Consider the following 12,422-nt stretch of genomic DNA (forward strand, 5'->3'; position numbering starts at 1 on the left):
GAACCACTGCTAAGGGCTTCAATGCCATTTCTCTCGGAGAATTCCAAACCACCTCTGCGGCCTCACAGCGGCTGCATCGCCTCATCTCTCAGGGGGCCTCTGGCACCCTCCACTGAGAGCCCCCCCCCCCCCCGCCTCGCTCTTATCTCCCGTCTAAAGCTGTGCTCTGTCCCCTGCAGGCTCAGTCCTTCCAGCCAGCCTGGTCCTTCAGGGGAGGGGCAGCACCCCGCTCCTCCTGCCCGGGGCCCCGTCCTCTCTGCCCCCACGCCCTGTGTGCTTCTCTTTCTGCCCAGGCCCCTCGGTCTGCCCAAGCCTGGCTCCCCCGCCTCCCTGACTTAGAGGTGCCCAGGGTGGTCCACCCCGGGTTCCACACCTGAGCAAGTGGCGTTGGACTCGTCCTCACTGTTCCCACAGTCGTTGTCCCCGTCACAGAGCCAGCGGTTGGGGATGCACCGGTTGTTCTCGCACTTGAAGCGATCTGAGGGGCAGGTGTGCTGATCTGGGAGGGGACAGATCAGAGGTCACTGAGAGGGTGGGCCCCGCTCCCCCGGCAGCAGAGCCCTCCACTGGCCTCCCTGCAGGCCCACGGCTGAGGAGCGGGAGGAGCGGGGAGGATTGGGCAGGAGCGGGAGGAGCGGGAGGAGCGGGGAGGAGCGGGAGGAGCGGGGAGGATTGGGCAGGAGCGGGAGGAGCGGGGAGGATTGGGCAGGAGCGGGAGGAGCGGGAGGAGCGGGAGGATCGGGGAGGAGGGAGGAGCGGGAGGATCGGGGAGGAGGGAGGAGCGGGGAGGAGCGGGGAGGAGCGGGGAGGAGCGGGAGGAGCGGGCAGGCGACTCACGGCAGAGGGCCGGGGCCTCGTCACTGTTGTCCAGGCAGTCGTTGTCCCCGTCGCACTTCCAGCGCTCCTGGATGCAGCGGCTGTTGGCACAGGCAAACTCGCCCGGCTGGCACTGGGGTGGGGGCACGTAGGATGGGTTCGCTGTGGGCACCACAGGGGGGTGAGGGGGAAAGTCAGACCCAGATCACGGGTCAGGCGCCAAGGCCCCTGTACTGTGCGCATTTTATTATTTAAAAATAACGCACAGAGTAATTTTACCTAGAGTGTAATGCTTCATGAGCAGGTTATCTGGTGAAAACTGCAACTCTATCTCAAGCCACAGGTGACACTCACCCTAACACACCCGCTTACTCTAACACACCCGCTTACTCTAACACACCTGCTTACTCTAACACACCTGCTTACTCTAACACACCCGCTTACTCTAACGCCCAGGCACTTCCCAGTGGCCGGAGGAAAAGCAGCTCCCAGGAGAGTGCAGACCCCACCCCTTCGTGCCCCTGAGAGACCACTCCTCCCCCTCCCTGCCACCTTCACCCCCAGCTCCTTGGGAGGTGTTCCTGGGCCTTCAGGGCCCTGCCCTGTCCCTGGCTCTCCCTTCACAAATGCTCGCCCACCGCAGGAGCGAAACAGGCCCAGAACTCTGCGGGCTCCGCGGTCGCCCGGCACCTCGCCTCACCACCTCTGTCTGCCCTGGGCTACTAGGAGTAAAAGCACTGCCTCCTTTGTGTCTGCGTCAGTAACCTCCAGAAGCCCAGGGCGCCCAGGGAGCCGTCCCTGGGCCTTACAGCTCTGTGCATCCCCTTTCTGGCCCATCTGTCATTCCCACTTAAGCCTTCCCATGGGCCCCGTGGGCGCCTATTGTCTCTCCCACAGCCCATGGACTACTGAGCCTGGAGGCGTCCACCTTGCTTCTCGATCCTGCTTCCCGATTGTCCTCCCTCTCTTCTCTCTGCAAAATCCACACTGACTTTCCCGTTATCTGACCATCCCACTCCGACTTCTACAGGCCCCCAGGCCACTTCTTCTCATCCGTAAGGGTTTTTAGATCCTGGCTCCAGTGTCACTCTTCCCAAAACCACTCAGCTTTAATTCTAGGTGATTTCAAAGTCCGTGGAAAGGATCTTTCCATTACCCTGCCACCAGCTCCTCTCTCTGCCAACGCCAATGCCCTTGCCCTCCATCTGGCCTCAGGCACTCACTCTTCGCTGTGCGCTAAGGCCCCGCTACCCAGTTACACTCTGGGATTCTACGTCAGGAGCTCACTCAGAATATGGCAAAGCATGCAGGTGTGGGAACCTGGAGAGTGGGTGATTAAGACACGGGACCTGGGTCAGACTTCCTGGGCTCACATTCCTGCTCTAACTTTGGGCCTCAATTTCTTTATCTGTAAATTGGGGATAATAAAAATATCTTTTCTACAGGAATATGCTAAGGAATAAATACGTTACTGCATGGGAAGTGCTTAGAACAGGAGTGGGCAAACTTTTTGACTCGAGGGCCACAATGGGTTCTTAAACTGGACCAGAGGGCCGGAACAAAAGCATGGATGGAGTGTTTGTGTGAACTAATATAAATTCAAAGTAAACATTATTACATAAAAGGGTACGGTCTTTTTTTTTTTTTTAGTTTTATTCATTTCAAACGGGCCGTAGTTTGCCCACGGCTGGCTTAGAACCATGACTACTGCATAGTCTGTGCTCAGTAAATGTTGGCTGTGATTACAACAAAAAACTGGAGCTAGTCCGGCCAGTGTGGTTCAGTGGTTGAGCATCAACCTATGAACCAGGAGGACACGGTTCGATTCCCGGTCAGGGCACATGTCTGGGTTACGGGCTCAATCCTCTGCGTGGGGCGTGGAGGCAGCCAATCAATGATTCTCTCTCTCATCATTGATGTTTCTATCTCTCTCTCTCCTCCTTTCCTCTCTGAAGTCAATAAAATATATATTTTAAAAAAATAAGCAAACAAAACTGGAAACAATCTAAACATCCAAGAATAGAGAAATGGTGAAGTAAATTACGGAACTTTTACCAATGAAATCTACTTCAGCCATTACAAATTCTGCTGATGTTTTCATGACATAGTGTCCAGTGACAAAAGCACAGACTAGGACAGGATGTGCAGCGGGAGCCGTCAGGGAAGGTGGAGAGAAACGTTTGGGAGGACGGCTTCCCAAAGGGGAACAGTGGTAGCAGGGGGTGCTGGCCTTTGGGGTGACTTATACTTTCTCCTTCTATTTTCTATCATGTTTACGTATTTATTTTTACAATGAGCACAGCCTATTTTTATTTAAAAAGTGAGGCTACTTAAAATAATGCAAGAATAACACAGAAAATGCTGTGACACATATGAACTCAAAAGGGCAGAGGATATGTTGGCAGGATTTGGGCTTTTTTTTCTCTTCTCTAATTTTTTTTTTTTAATCCTAATGCGAGAATATGTTTCCACTGATTTTTTTTTTTTTTTGAGAGAGGGAAACATTGACGTGAAAGAGAAACATCGATCCATTGCCTCCCATATGCACTCCGACTGGGGATCAAACCCCCAATCTGGGTATGTGCCCTGACCAGGAATTGAATGTGCAACCTTTTTGGTGCATGGGACGATGCTCTAACCAACGGAGCCACCTGGCCAGGGCTCTAGTGCTTAGAACTACTGATATATTACTTTAATGGTGGGGAAAATAAAGATTGGTTTCCCCTAATCTTTGTGCCCTCTCACACTCCTCTCATTTCCCCGCTCCTGGCCCCCAGAGCCTTCTCTCGCCCCACCACCAGCTCCTGTTGCTCCAACTGGTCCCTCTTTGCCTCCTTCATCTCTTACTGGACCCCGTGGCCTCCTCCTACTGGGGCCTGCTTCCCTGCCTCCCACCCCAGCTGGGCCCCTCGTACCCATGCAAGTGACACCGTCTGCACCCAACACCTGGTCCTCGGCGCAGGCACACTGGCGACTCCCCGGGGTGGCCAGGCACAGGCTGCTGCAGCCACCGTTGTTCACCCGGCATTTGTTGGTACCCACTGTGAAGGAGGGTCGTGGGAGGGGTCAGGGGAGGAGGGGGAGGACAGGGGATGGAACAGAAATGAGACGTAGGCATGGCAGAGGGGGAGACAGGAAAGGAAGGGCAGATGAGGTCAAACAAGCTGCCGGCAGACCCCGTAGGACCCAGGCCTCACGGCATGTGCATCTCACTCTAAGGGCAAGGGCTGGGGGCCTCTCTTGTTGAGAGCCTCAAAGGTCAGAGCCTAGGATCCCAGGGGAGTGCCTTCCGCCCTCGGGAGCCTCACCCCCGTCTAGGTCCCACCCCGTCACCAGCCCCAGCCCCAGCCCCAGCCCCAGCCCCAGCCGCAGCCCCAGCCCCAGCCCCAGCCGCAGCCCCAGCCCCAGGGGGTACCTTGCTGCTGCTGAGCATCATACATGCGGATCTCAAAGATGGGAGGCCGCTCGCTACGCAGAAGGGTCACAGTGGGGGGTGCGCCTCCTGCACCCCGTTCCAAGCGGTAAACACTGCCGCTCCGGTACTCGGTCCAGAAGAGGTAGTTGCCGTGGTGACACAGGCCAAAGGCGTGATTCAGCTCAGGACCTTCATATACAATCTAGGAATGGAGGGGAGGCTACTAAGGAGCTGGAGACAAACAGGGGGACTGAGGAGGCCCAGAGAGATGGCTGGTTTGGACCCTCATTTATCCACATCCTGGGTGTGGGTCTCATTCCCTCCATTAGCCTGGAGTCCCTGAGGCTCATAGCTCTGCACAGAGTGAGGTGCCAGCCCCTGAGCCCAGCGGGAGACTGATGGCGAGCTCGTCCACACTGTCTTCTCTTGGGCCCATTCATCTCCCTCCACCACCCACGTGCACACACACACACACACACACACACACACAGTACTGAGCAGACAGCCAGAATTCAAACTGGCATTTCTTCTCCCAACAAACATTTGCCAGGTTATTTGCCAACCCACGGTAGGCACTAAGAGGTGAAAAAGACACGGGAATCTGGGGTAGAGGAGGGGGTGGCCCTCAGCAGTGTGCCAGGTGAGGAGGAGCTGGGCAGAAAGAACTGCATGGGCTACAGCGGAGAGGGCAGCGCCTTCGGGTGTGGTCCAGCCCCCAGACAAGAGGCCCAGTCACAGATGGACTTTAACAGAGGCAATCCTCTAACAGCACAGCACGGCACGTAAGACATGCAAGCACACAGATGTACACATCCATGGGGACACAGGCAAACACACAGGAAGCCCACAGGCTTAGCCACACACAGATGCCCACACATTCACACAGGGCCTCATCCGCACATAAAAGTGATCTGGCGACACACACATGAACACCCACACAGAGGCACGCCTGCCCACCTTCCGGTCGGTGCCGTTGAGCAGTATGGTCTCGATGCGGTCATAGAAGGCATCCACCCAGTAGAGGCGCCCGGCTGGGATGTCCAGGCTCAGCCCATTGGGCCACAGCACCGTCTTGGAGGTGACAAAGATGTCGCGGTGTGAGCCGTCCATCCAGGCCCTCTCTAGCCGCCCTCGCCGACTGTCCTTGGGGTCCTCCTCCCAGTCTGTCCAGTACATCCACCTGTGGGCAGCGACGGGTCAGCACCAAGGAACCACCCCTGCCATGAACAATCCACGCGCGTTGTCCCGGAGCCCCTCAGAGGCCTTCCTGCTCCGCTCAGCCCCGGCCCACACATTTCACTCATTTATTCCTCCATTCAGCAAATATTTGATGAGTGCCTACTGCAAGCTGGGCACAGTCTAGCACTTGGGGACCCAGAAAAGACCAAGGGCCAAGCTGGTGTGGCTCAGTGGACTGAGCGGCAACCCATGAACCAAGAGGTCACCAGTTCGATTCCCAGTCAGGGCACATGCCCAGGTTGTGGGCTCAGTCCCTAGGGTGAGGAGAGCAGGAGGCAGCCAATCGATGATTCTCTCTCATCATTGATGTTCCTATCTCTCTCTCTCCCCTCCCTTCCTCTCTCTCCAAAAATAAATAAATTTTTAAGGGAAAAAAGAAAAGACCAAGATAGCCTGGGCTCCTGCTCTCCGGAGCCCATATCCCACCCAGGGAGACAGGTAAGAAATAAGCCAACCAACAAGATCTCTCACATCAGAGAGATAAAAGCAGGAACACGAAGCAGGTGGTGACATGGAGAGTGACCGCAGCAGGTGAGGAAGGCCTCTCTGAGGAGGTGCCAGGTGAACGCTGCCCTGTGAATGCTGCGAAGGGGCTAGACCTGCAAGTACCTGGGAATTCCAGGCAGAGGGACTACAAGAGCAGAAGCCCCGAGGCAGGAACAGCTGGGGTGTCTCTTTGAAGCACAGACAAGGGGCAGTGAGAACAGAACTTCCAAGGGCAGGAAGTAAGGTGCAGATGAGGTCAAAAGAGCTGCATGCAGACCCCCTAGGACCCCAGCCTGATAAGGAATGTGGTCTCACTCTCAGGGCAGGAGAGCCCGTGGAGGGCTCTGGGCTGGGGGTGACGGGATCAGGTTTGTGTGTGTGTTTGAGGCATCACTCCCATTGCACTGAAGATGGGGACATCTCCCCTTTCAGCTTCCCATTCTCGCCTAAGCAGCCCACCTAGGCTGCCCTCTCCTGTTCCCGCTCCGTCTCATCTGCCACTTCTAAGAACCACAGGGTGCCTGGCCCACCCAACCCAAGGCCCGAGGAGGACTCACCCATTGAGTGGATCCACCACAATGGCCCTGGGGTGTGTCATCTTGCCCTCTATTAAGGTCTTGCGGGTCTGAGCAGCTTTCTCCAGCCTGGCCACGCTGATGGTCTTCTTGGGCCCATCATCCGTCCAGTACAGATTGTCCCCCATCCAGTCCACAGCCACGCCCTCCACATTGTGGATGCCTGCAGGGAGTGAAGGGGACAGCGATGGAGAGACGTAGAAGCTCAAACGGCCTGCCCCTGGCCCTTAGGGTGCACGTACCTTTGAGCAACTTGGCTTGTAGGGAGGGCTGGGAGCCTTGTATGCCCAAGACAGTGGGTGGGATGGGGGATAGGAGGATGGAGGAAGGACCATTTGTTTTTGTGGTTATTTTTTTTAATATATTATTTTTTATTGATTTATTTTTTATTTTTTTATTGAGAGGAAAGGAGAGGGGGAGAGAAACATCAATGATGAGAGAGAATCATTGATCGGCTGCCCCCTATACGTCCCCTACTGGCGACTGAGCCTACAACCCAGGCATGTGCCCTGAGGGGAACTGAACCCTGACCTCCTAGTTCATAGGGCGACGCTCAATCACTGAGCCACACCGGCCGGGCACAGAGATCATCTGTGTTGCCTCGCTGTGTTGAGGCACAAAGCTGTACGTGACAGCCAGCACACGTCCGTGGCGGATGCAGGCTCTCGTGTGGGGCATGTCTGGGCCTGAGCGAGGGTGGACAGCTGCGGCAATGTGCTCTGGGCACAAGTGTGACGCCACGTCCCAGCCCTAAAACTCCTGAGCTAACAAAATGAATAAATCAGGAAGTGATTTTTCACTTAGCAAAAGGGCTTCATCTTCAGTGCCCTTTAAATAGCAGCTCCCCTGGTATAGGGAACCCCAATCTTTTCGTGATGAGGAATTGCTTTTGATTTCTCCAAAGTCTTATGACTGCTGACTGCTGAGGTTCTCTGGCCTGTGAGGAGGGTGGGGAGCAGGGCAGAGGGTGGTAACTGGTGTCAGCTAGTTGCACAGCCCTACCCTGGGGCCTGTGTGCAGCTTGGGAATTCCTCACTCAGGCAGGGAAGTGGCAGAGCTCAGCCCAGACCCATGCAGGTTCAGAAGACAGGGCCCTGGTGACCTGCCCCAGGAGCTCAGAGGGAAGAACTGACTCAGTCCACAAAACACCATTTCCTGCCCTGGCAGGTTTTCTCCGTGGTTAGAGGGTCGGCCCTCGGACCGAAAGGTCACGGGTTCAACTTCCGGTCAAGGATGCATACCTTGGTTGCAGGCTCCATCCCCAGCCTGGGTCAGGGCATGTGTGGGGGGAGGCAGCCAATCGATGTGTCTCTCTCACACCCATGTTTCTCTTTTTTCTCCCCTCCTTTCCCTTCAACTCTCTAAAAACCAATAGGAAAGTATCCTCAGGTGAGGATTTAAACAAACAAACAAGCAAACAAACAAACCACCCAATTTTCTCAGAACGTGTAAGCACGCAGTGCTTGGCCGCGCAGACCCTGCCTGTGCACGTGGTGCTGCTGTGCCTGCTCTGATTCCAGGCGGCAGGCCTCCCCCCGGCTGTGTGCTACGTGCAGCTCCAGGGCTCCGAGCCAATGGCTGAGAGACCCTGAGTCCTCCCAAGGGCTGGCAAGGACAGCCCACGCCATCCATCCATCCTCCTGCCTCTTGTCTGCTCAGCCAAGAAGGGGGTCACCCAGGGGTCAGTCTGTCATCCCCTCATCTCTATGCCAACCAGCCCAGCCAGCCAGTCAGCAGAGGGCGGGGGCGCCGGGACAGATGTCTAGGCCCCAAAGCGCTTCCCATCCCAGGTGGGCGATGCCCCTTGGGAGTCCTATCCACACGCCTCCCACCTCCGGGGCCCTCACCATCCTTCAAGATGGTCTCGCGCTCAGTGCCGTCGATCTTCTGGCGGCCGATGAGGTAGCTGGTGGTGTCGGCAAAGTAGATGAAGCCGGTCTCAGCGTGGAAGTCCAGGGCTCGGGGGTTCATGAGGTTCTCGATGGGGATCATGTGCTCGTCTGGGACCTTGGCCCCCATATCCATGCCCCGGATGATGCCTGGCCGGCCCTTGCCATACACAAGGAACAGCTCGTGTTCTGGCTCTAGGGCAGGCACAGACGGAGGCACAAGTCAGACACACACCTGCATGTGCACACACGACCGCCTCCCCAAGGGGCTGCAGAGCCCCTGCTGTACCGGGCCAGGGGCTGTGGGGGCAGCAGTGGCTCTGGGTCACAGGGACAGACAGACAGACAGACGTATTAGGCCCAGGGGACACCGCCCCGGAGGTGTCACCTTCCCCAGGAGTGGGAAACGGGGCAAGTGTAGCAAGTAGCATGTTTTTAGTGACGTGCCCTGCTCGGTAATGAAAGCAGTGGCCCCAAAGGAGCACCTTCAGACTATGCTGGCATCTGACCACTTTCCACCGCTTCCTCAGCGAACGTCCTCATCTCAGCCACATCACTTCTTGCCTAAACTGGCTGCGGCCCTCCTCACCCAGCAGCCAGTGTGATGTCACTTCCCTGCTTGAAAGTCGCCAAGCCCACACGGCCTCGGAGCCTTGGCGCCTGGGTTCCCTCTGCCCTTCCCGCAGGTAGCTCCTCACTCACGGATTGCTCGGCTCAGATTCCACCTCTGCGGAGAAGTCTTTCCTGGCTGCTCTGTCTACACCGGAGCCCTCAGGTCATCGAGAACTCTACTCTCCATTTATTTTCTTTCTAACACCTACCACCACCTGAAGTTTTATATTTATTTGTCTGTCTCCCCTGCCAGACTGTACGCCCTGGAGGACAGAGATGACATCTACCTGTTCACTGCTGAATTCTTATTTTAGGACAGTGCCAGACACACAGGACATGCTCACGACTTACTTGTGGATGGAAGGAGGGAGGGAGGGAGGGAGGGAGGAGAAAAGGGGCCAGTTTACAGTCTTCTATGGAGCTGGAGTGGGATAGTGGGAAAAGGCTTGTTTTCAGATGTGGGTTCGAGTTCTGTGACTGTCCCTTACTAGTGATGAAACTTTGGGCAAACGCCTTCATCTCTCCTCATCTCAGACAGAAGTGGTAGGGCTGTGGGGAGGCGGGTAAGGACACCCTCCCACCCACCCCAGCAGGCCCGCCCTTCACTCACTCTTGCATGACTTCCCATCACTGCCCAGGCTGAAGCCGGAGCGGCAGCGGCAGGTCCGTGCCTTGTGGCTGTTGGCCAGCAGGCAGATGTCGGAGCAGCCACCCGGCTTCCCGTACTGGTCGTTCTCACAGGCGTGGCTCCTCACTAGAGCGGGGGCGGGGGGGAGGGATGGGGGGGGAGCTGGTCAGGACCCTCAGAACCTCTGTGCCTAGGCCTGCAGAGGCTTCCTGACGTCTGCCCACACTCCCTCCTGCTGTGGTCTTTGTGCCCATTGTCCCATTTGAGGAGTTAGAGGCCCAGGACTGAAACTCCTCTGTCCCACCACAACCCAGCCACTCAGGTGGGGGCCGCCGTGGCCAGGGGGAGTCCCACGGCTGCCCATGCCAGCGGCTTCTCCTCTAGACCAACCAGGGGAGGGAGGGACGGGAGGAGCGCTCTGTGTCCTTGGCAGAGGGGAGAAGGGGCCCCCTGGGGGTGGGATCTGGATGCCGAGGGGCAGGGAGGGGCTGTCAGAGGAATGAGTGGCCAGGGGTGTCGTATGGTAGGAGAAGCAGTCATGACACGAGAGAATCGGGGGTTCCCACAGGGGGGCCCCTGGCAGGGCTGGGGAGCTCTGCTCACCTCGGGGCTGACGCCGCTGGTGGTAGATGTGGAGGGCGCCCCCCTTGTCCACACGGGTGACCACCTGGTAGTCAGTGCTGTTGAAGCGGTTCACGCGGATCACGCTGGTCTTCTGCTGGGCGTTGGCGTTGTCCGAGTTGGTGGCGTAGAGATAATTCTCAAACACGGTCAGGCCGTACAGGTGCTCAATCTGACAGAGGCAGGCAGCATGGTCAGCACACGGGAAAGAGCTCCTCCCTCAGTCCCGGAGAGCCCCTCAGCTTCCCATCCAGACGCCATCATCTGTGCTCCTAACGCCATTGCACTGCCACCTAACGCGACGCTTTCCTCCTCCTCTGGCTGGGCTACCCCGTTGTGGAGCTCTTCGCGTGTCAAAACCCCACTCATCCTTCACAGAGCGTCTCTTCCAAGAGCTTCCGGAACCAGGGATGCTCTCTCCTTCCGCACTCCATTTCTCTAGGGTTTTTTTGCACTGCCTGGTGGTTTGTGGACTTAGCCCACCCAGTCTGCTCAAATCCCTTGAGGGCAGAAACCACATCCCCGCAGAGTCAGGCGTGCAGTGGATGATGGCATGATTCCGATTAAATCGGAGTTGGGACCTAAACTCTGTCCACAGAGAACATTCTTAACCCAACTCCAGCGCCCAGCGAGGGGCGGGTGGAGAGGACAGACCGGCCCTGTAACAGCCCTGCTGCCCACGTAACTTATCTATTATCTAAGGTAACCAGCTGTCCCAGTTTATCCAGGACTAAGGGGTTTGCTGGTTCATGGGACTTTCAGGACTAACACCAGGAAAGTCCTGGGCAAACCGAGATGGCTGTCACCCTCATCATCCCAGAATGGAGTGCCATCTGTGCTGGCAGCGCTTCTAGACGAGGTCCGAGGGCTATTTCCTGTGACCTCAGGCAAATCCCTTAGCCTCTGGAGCCCTGCTATTCCCATCTGCTGAAAACGAACTGTCACCTATCTGCTCATCCGTCTCCCAGGGGTCATTGTAAGGATCAAATCGGAGAAAGGAAGCCAAAGGTATCTCTAAAATGACTGTTCCCATCGGGGTGGAAGCCATGTCCTGTCCTTTCCCCAAAGTGCTCATGACCACCCCGGCCCCCCAGAGGCCCCCCCCCCCGGTCCCCTGCGAAGGCCCCCGCTCACCAGGATGCCCTGGATGATGGTCTGCCGGCCCTTGCCCTCGTAGTCCACCACCTCGATGTAGTCCAGGTAGGCGTCAGCCCAGTAGACGAGGCGGCTGACCAGGTCCAGCGTGATGCCGTGAGGAAACACAATCTTGCTATCGACCAGTTTGGTGCGGTTCTGTCCATCCATGTCGCAGCGCTCCACCTTTGGGATCTGCCCGTAGTCGGTGAAAAACACTTTCCTGCGGGCAGATGGCACATTACAAGAGTTCTGGACGCTGGGTACCCACCCTTCCACTGTAGCTTCTGCCTCCCCCTTTCCAGGCAGAGCCCTCGTACCCCATGGTAGGGTCCAGAGCGATGCCCTTGGGGTTGTAGAGCTCCAGGTCCAGCAAGGTGACACACGTGTCGCCATTTCGGTTGCAGACGAAGATCCTGTCGTCGATGTCATCCACAAAGTAGAAGTTGCCCGTCAGCCAGTCAATGGCCATCTGCTCTACGTCTGGAGAGAGCGAATGAAGGAGCGATGGGGGAGGTGCTCCCGTAGACATGCCCACCCTGCGCTCTTGCAGAGCTCACGCCCTCTGGGTGCTCCCCCCACCACCCAGGCCACGGCCGGCTCTGCTCCCCGAGCTCCTATGGGAGTTACCAGAAGCCATACATTTTGCCTTGAGATCTCTGCCATCTTCCCACCTTTCTGGTCTCTCCAAGGAGAAGTCTCAAAAGTACCTTCCCACACAGCCCCACGCCCCATGCCAAGGCAGGGCAGGCACACAGGGGGCACGGGGTACAAGCCTCCCTAACTCCAGCCCCTCGCGAAGCTCCTCTTGGAGTCCCCAAAGATGGTGAGGGCAGGGTCACTAGCTCATTTTAGGTTGTTTTTTTTAAAAATCTGCTTTTATTTGAGATAAGAGCACTCAGGCTAATTAAAACATCACGCAATGTTTGGCCACTCACACAATTCTTTATTTTTAGCTGGACTTTCACATATGGTAAGCCAAGCTACCCCATGCCAGCCAGAGCACT

General features: G+C 56.8%; 1 protein-coding gene across 1 annotated transcript in view; it reads right to left on the reverse strand.

The window, feature by feature from the left end:
- The window catches only part of LRP1 (LDL receptor related protein 1), a 78,809-nt gene that overhangs the window by 43,011 nt on the left and 23,376 nt on the right, over window positions 1-12,422 (reverse strand). Inside the window, exons 7-17 of the mRNA XM_081083973.1 lie at window positions 11,736-11,898; window positions 11,416-11,638; window positions 10,264-10,453; window positions 9,643-9,786; window positions 8,379-8,615; window positions 6,514-6,694; window positions 5,189-5,411; window positions 4,232-4,433; window positions 3,732-3,857; window positions 838-978; window positions 374-499 (exon numbers count right to left, since the gene is read on the reverse strand). Coding sequence (XP_080940099.1) covers window positions 374-499; window positions 838-978; window positions 3,732-3,857; window positions 4,232-4,433; window positions 5,189-5,411; window positions 6,514-6,694; window positions 8,379-8,615; window positions 9,643-9,786; window positions 10,264-10,453; window positions 11,416-11,638; window positions 11,736-11,898 — 1,956 coding nt within the window. The remainder of the gene's footprint in view (window positions 1-373; window positions 500-837; window positions 979-3,731; window positions 3,858-4,231; window positions 4,434-5,188; window positions 5,412-6,513; window positions 6,695-8,378; window positions 8,616-9,642; window positions 9,787-10,263; window positions 10,454-11,415; window positions 11,639-11,735; window positions 11,899-12,422) is intronic.

This window comes from Myotis nattereri, assembly GCF_964212035.1.
Source record: "Myotis nattereri genome assembly, chromosome: 2".
In the NCBI taxonomy this organism is placed as follows: Eukaryota; Metazoa; Chordata; class Mammalia; order Chiroptera; family Vespertilionidae; genus Myotis; species Myotis nattereri.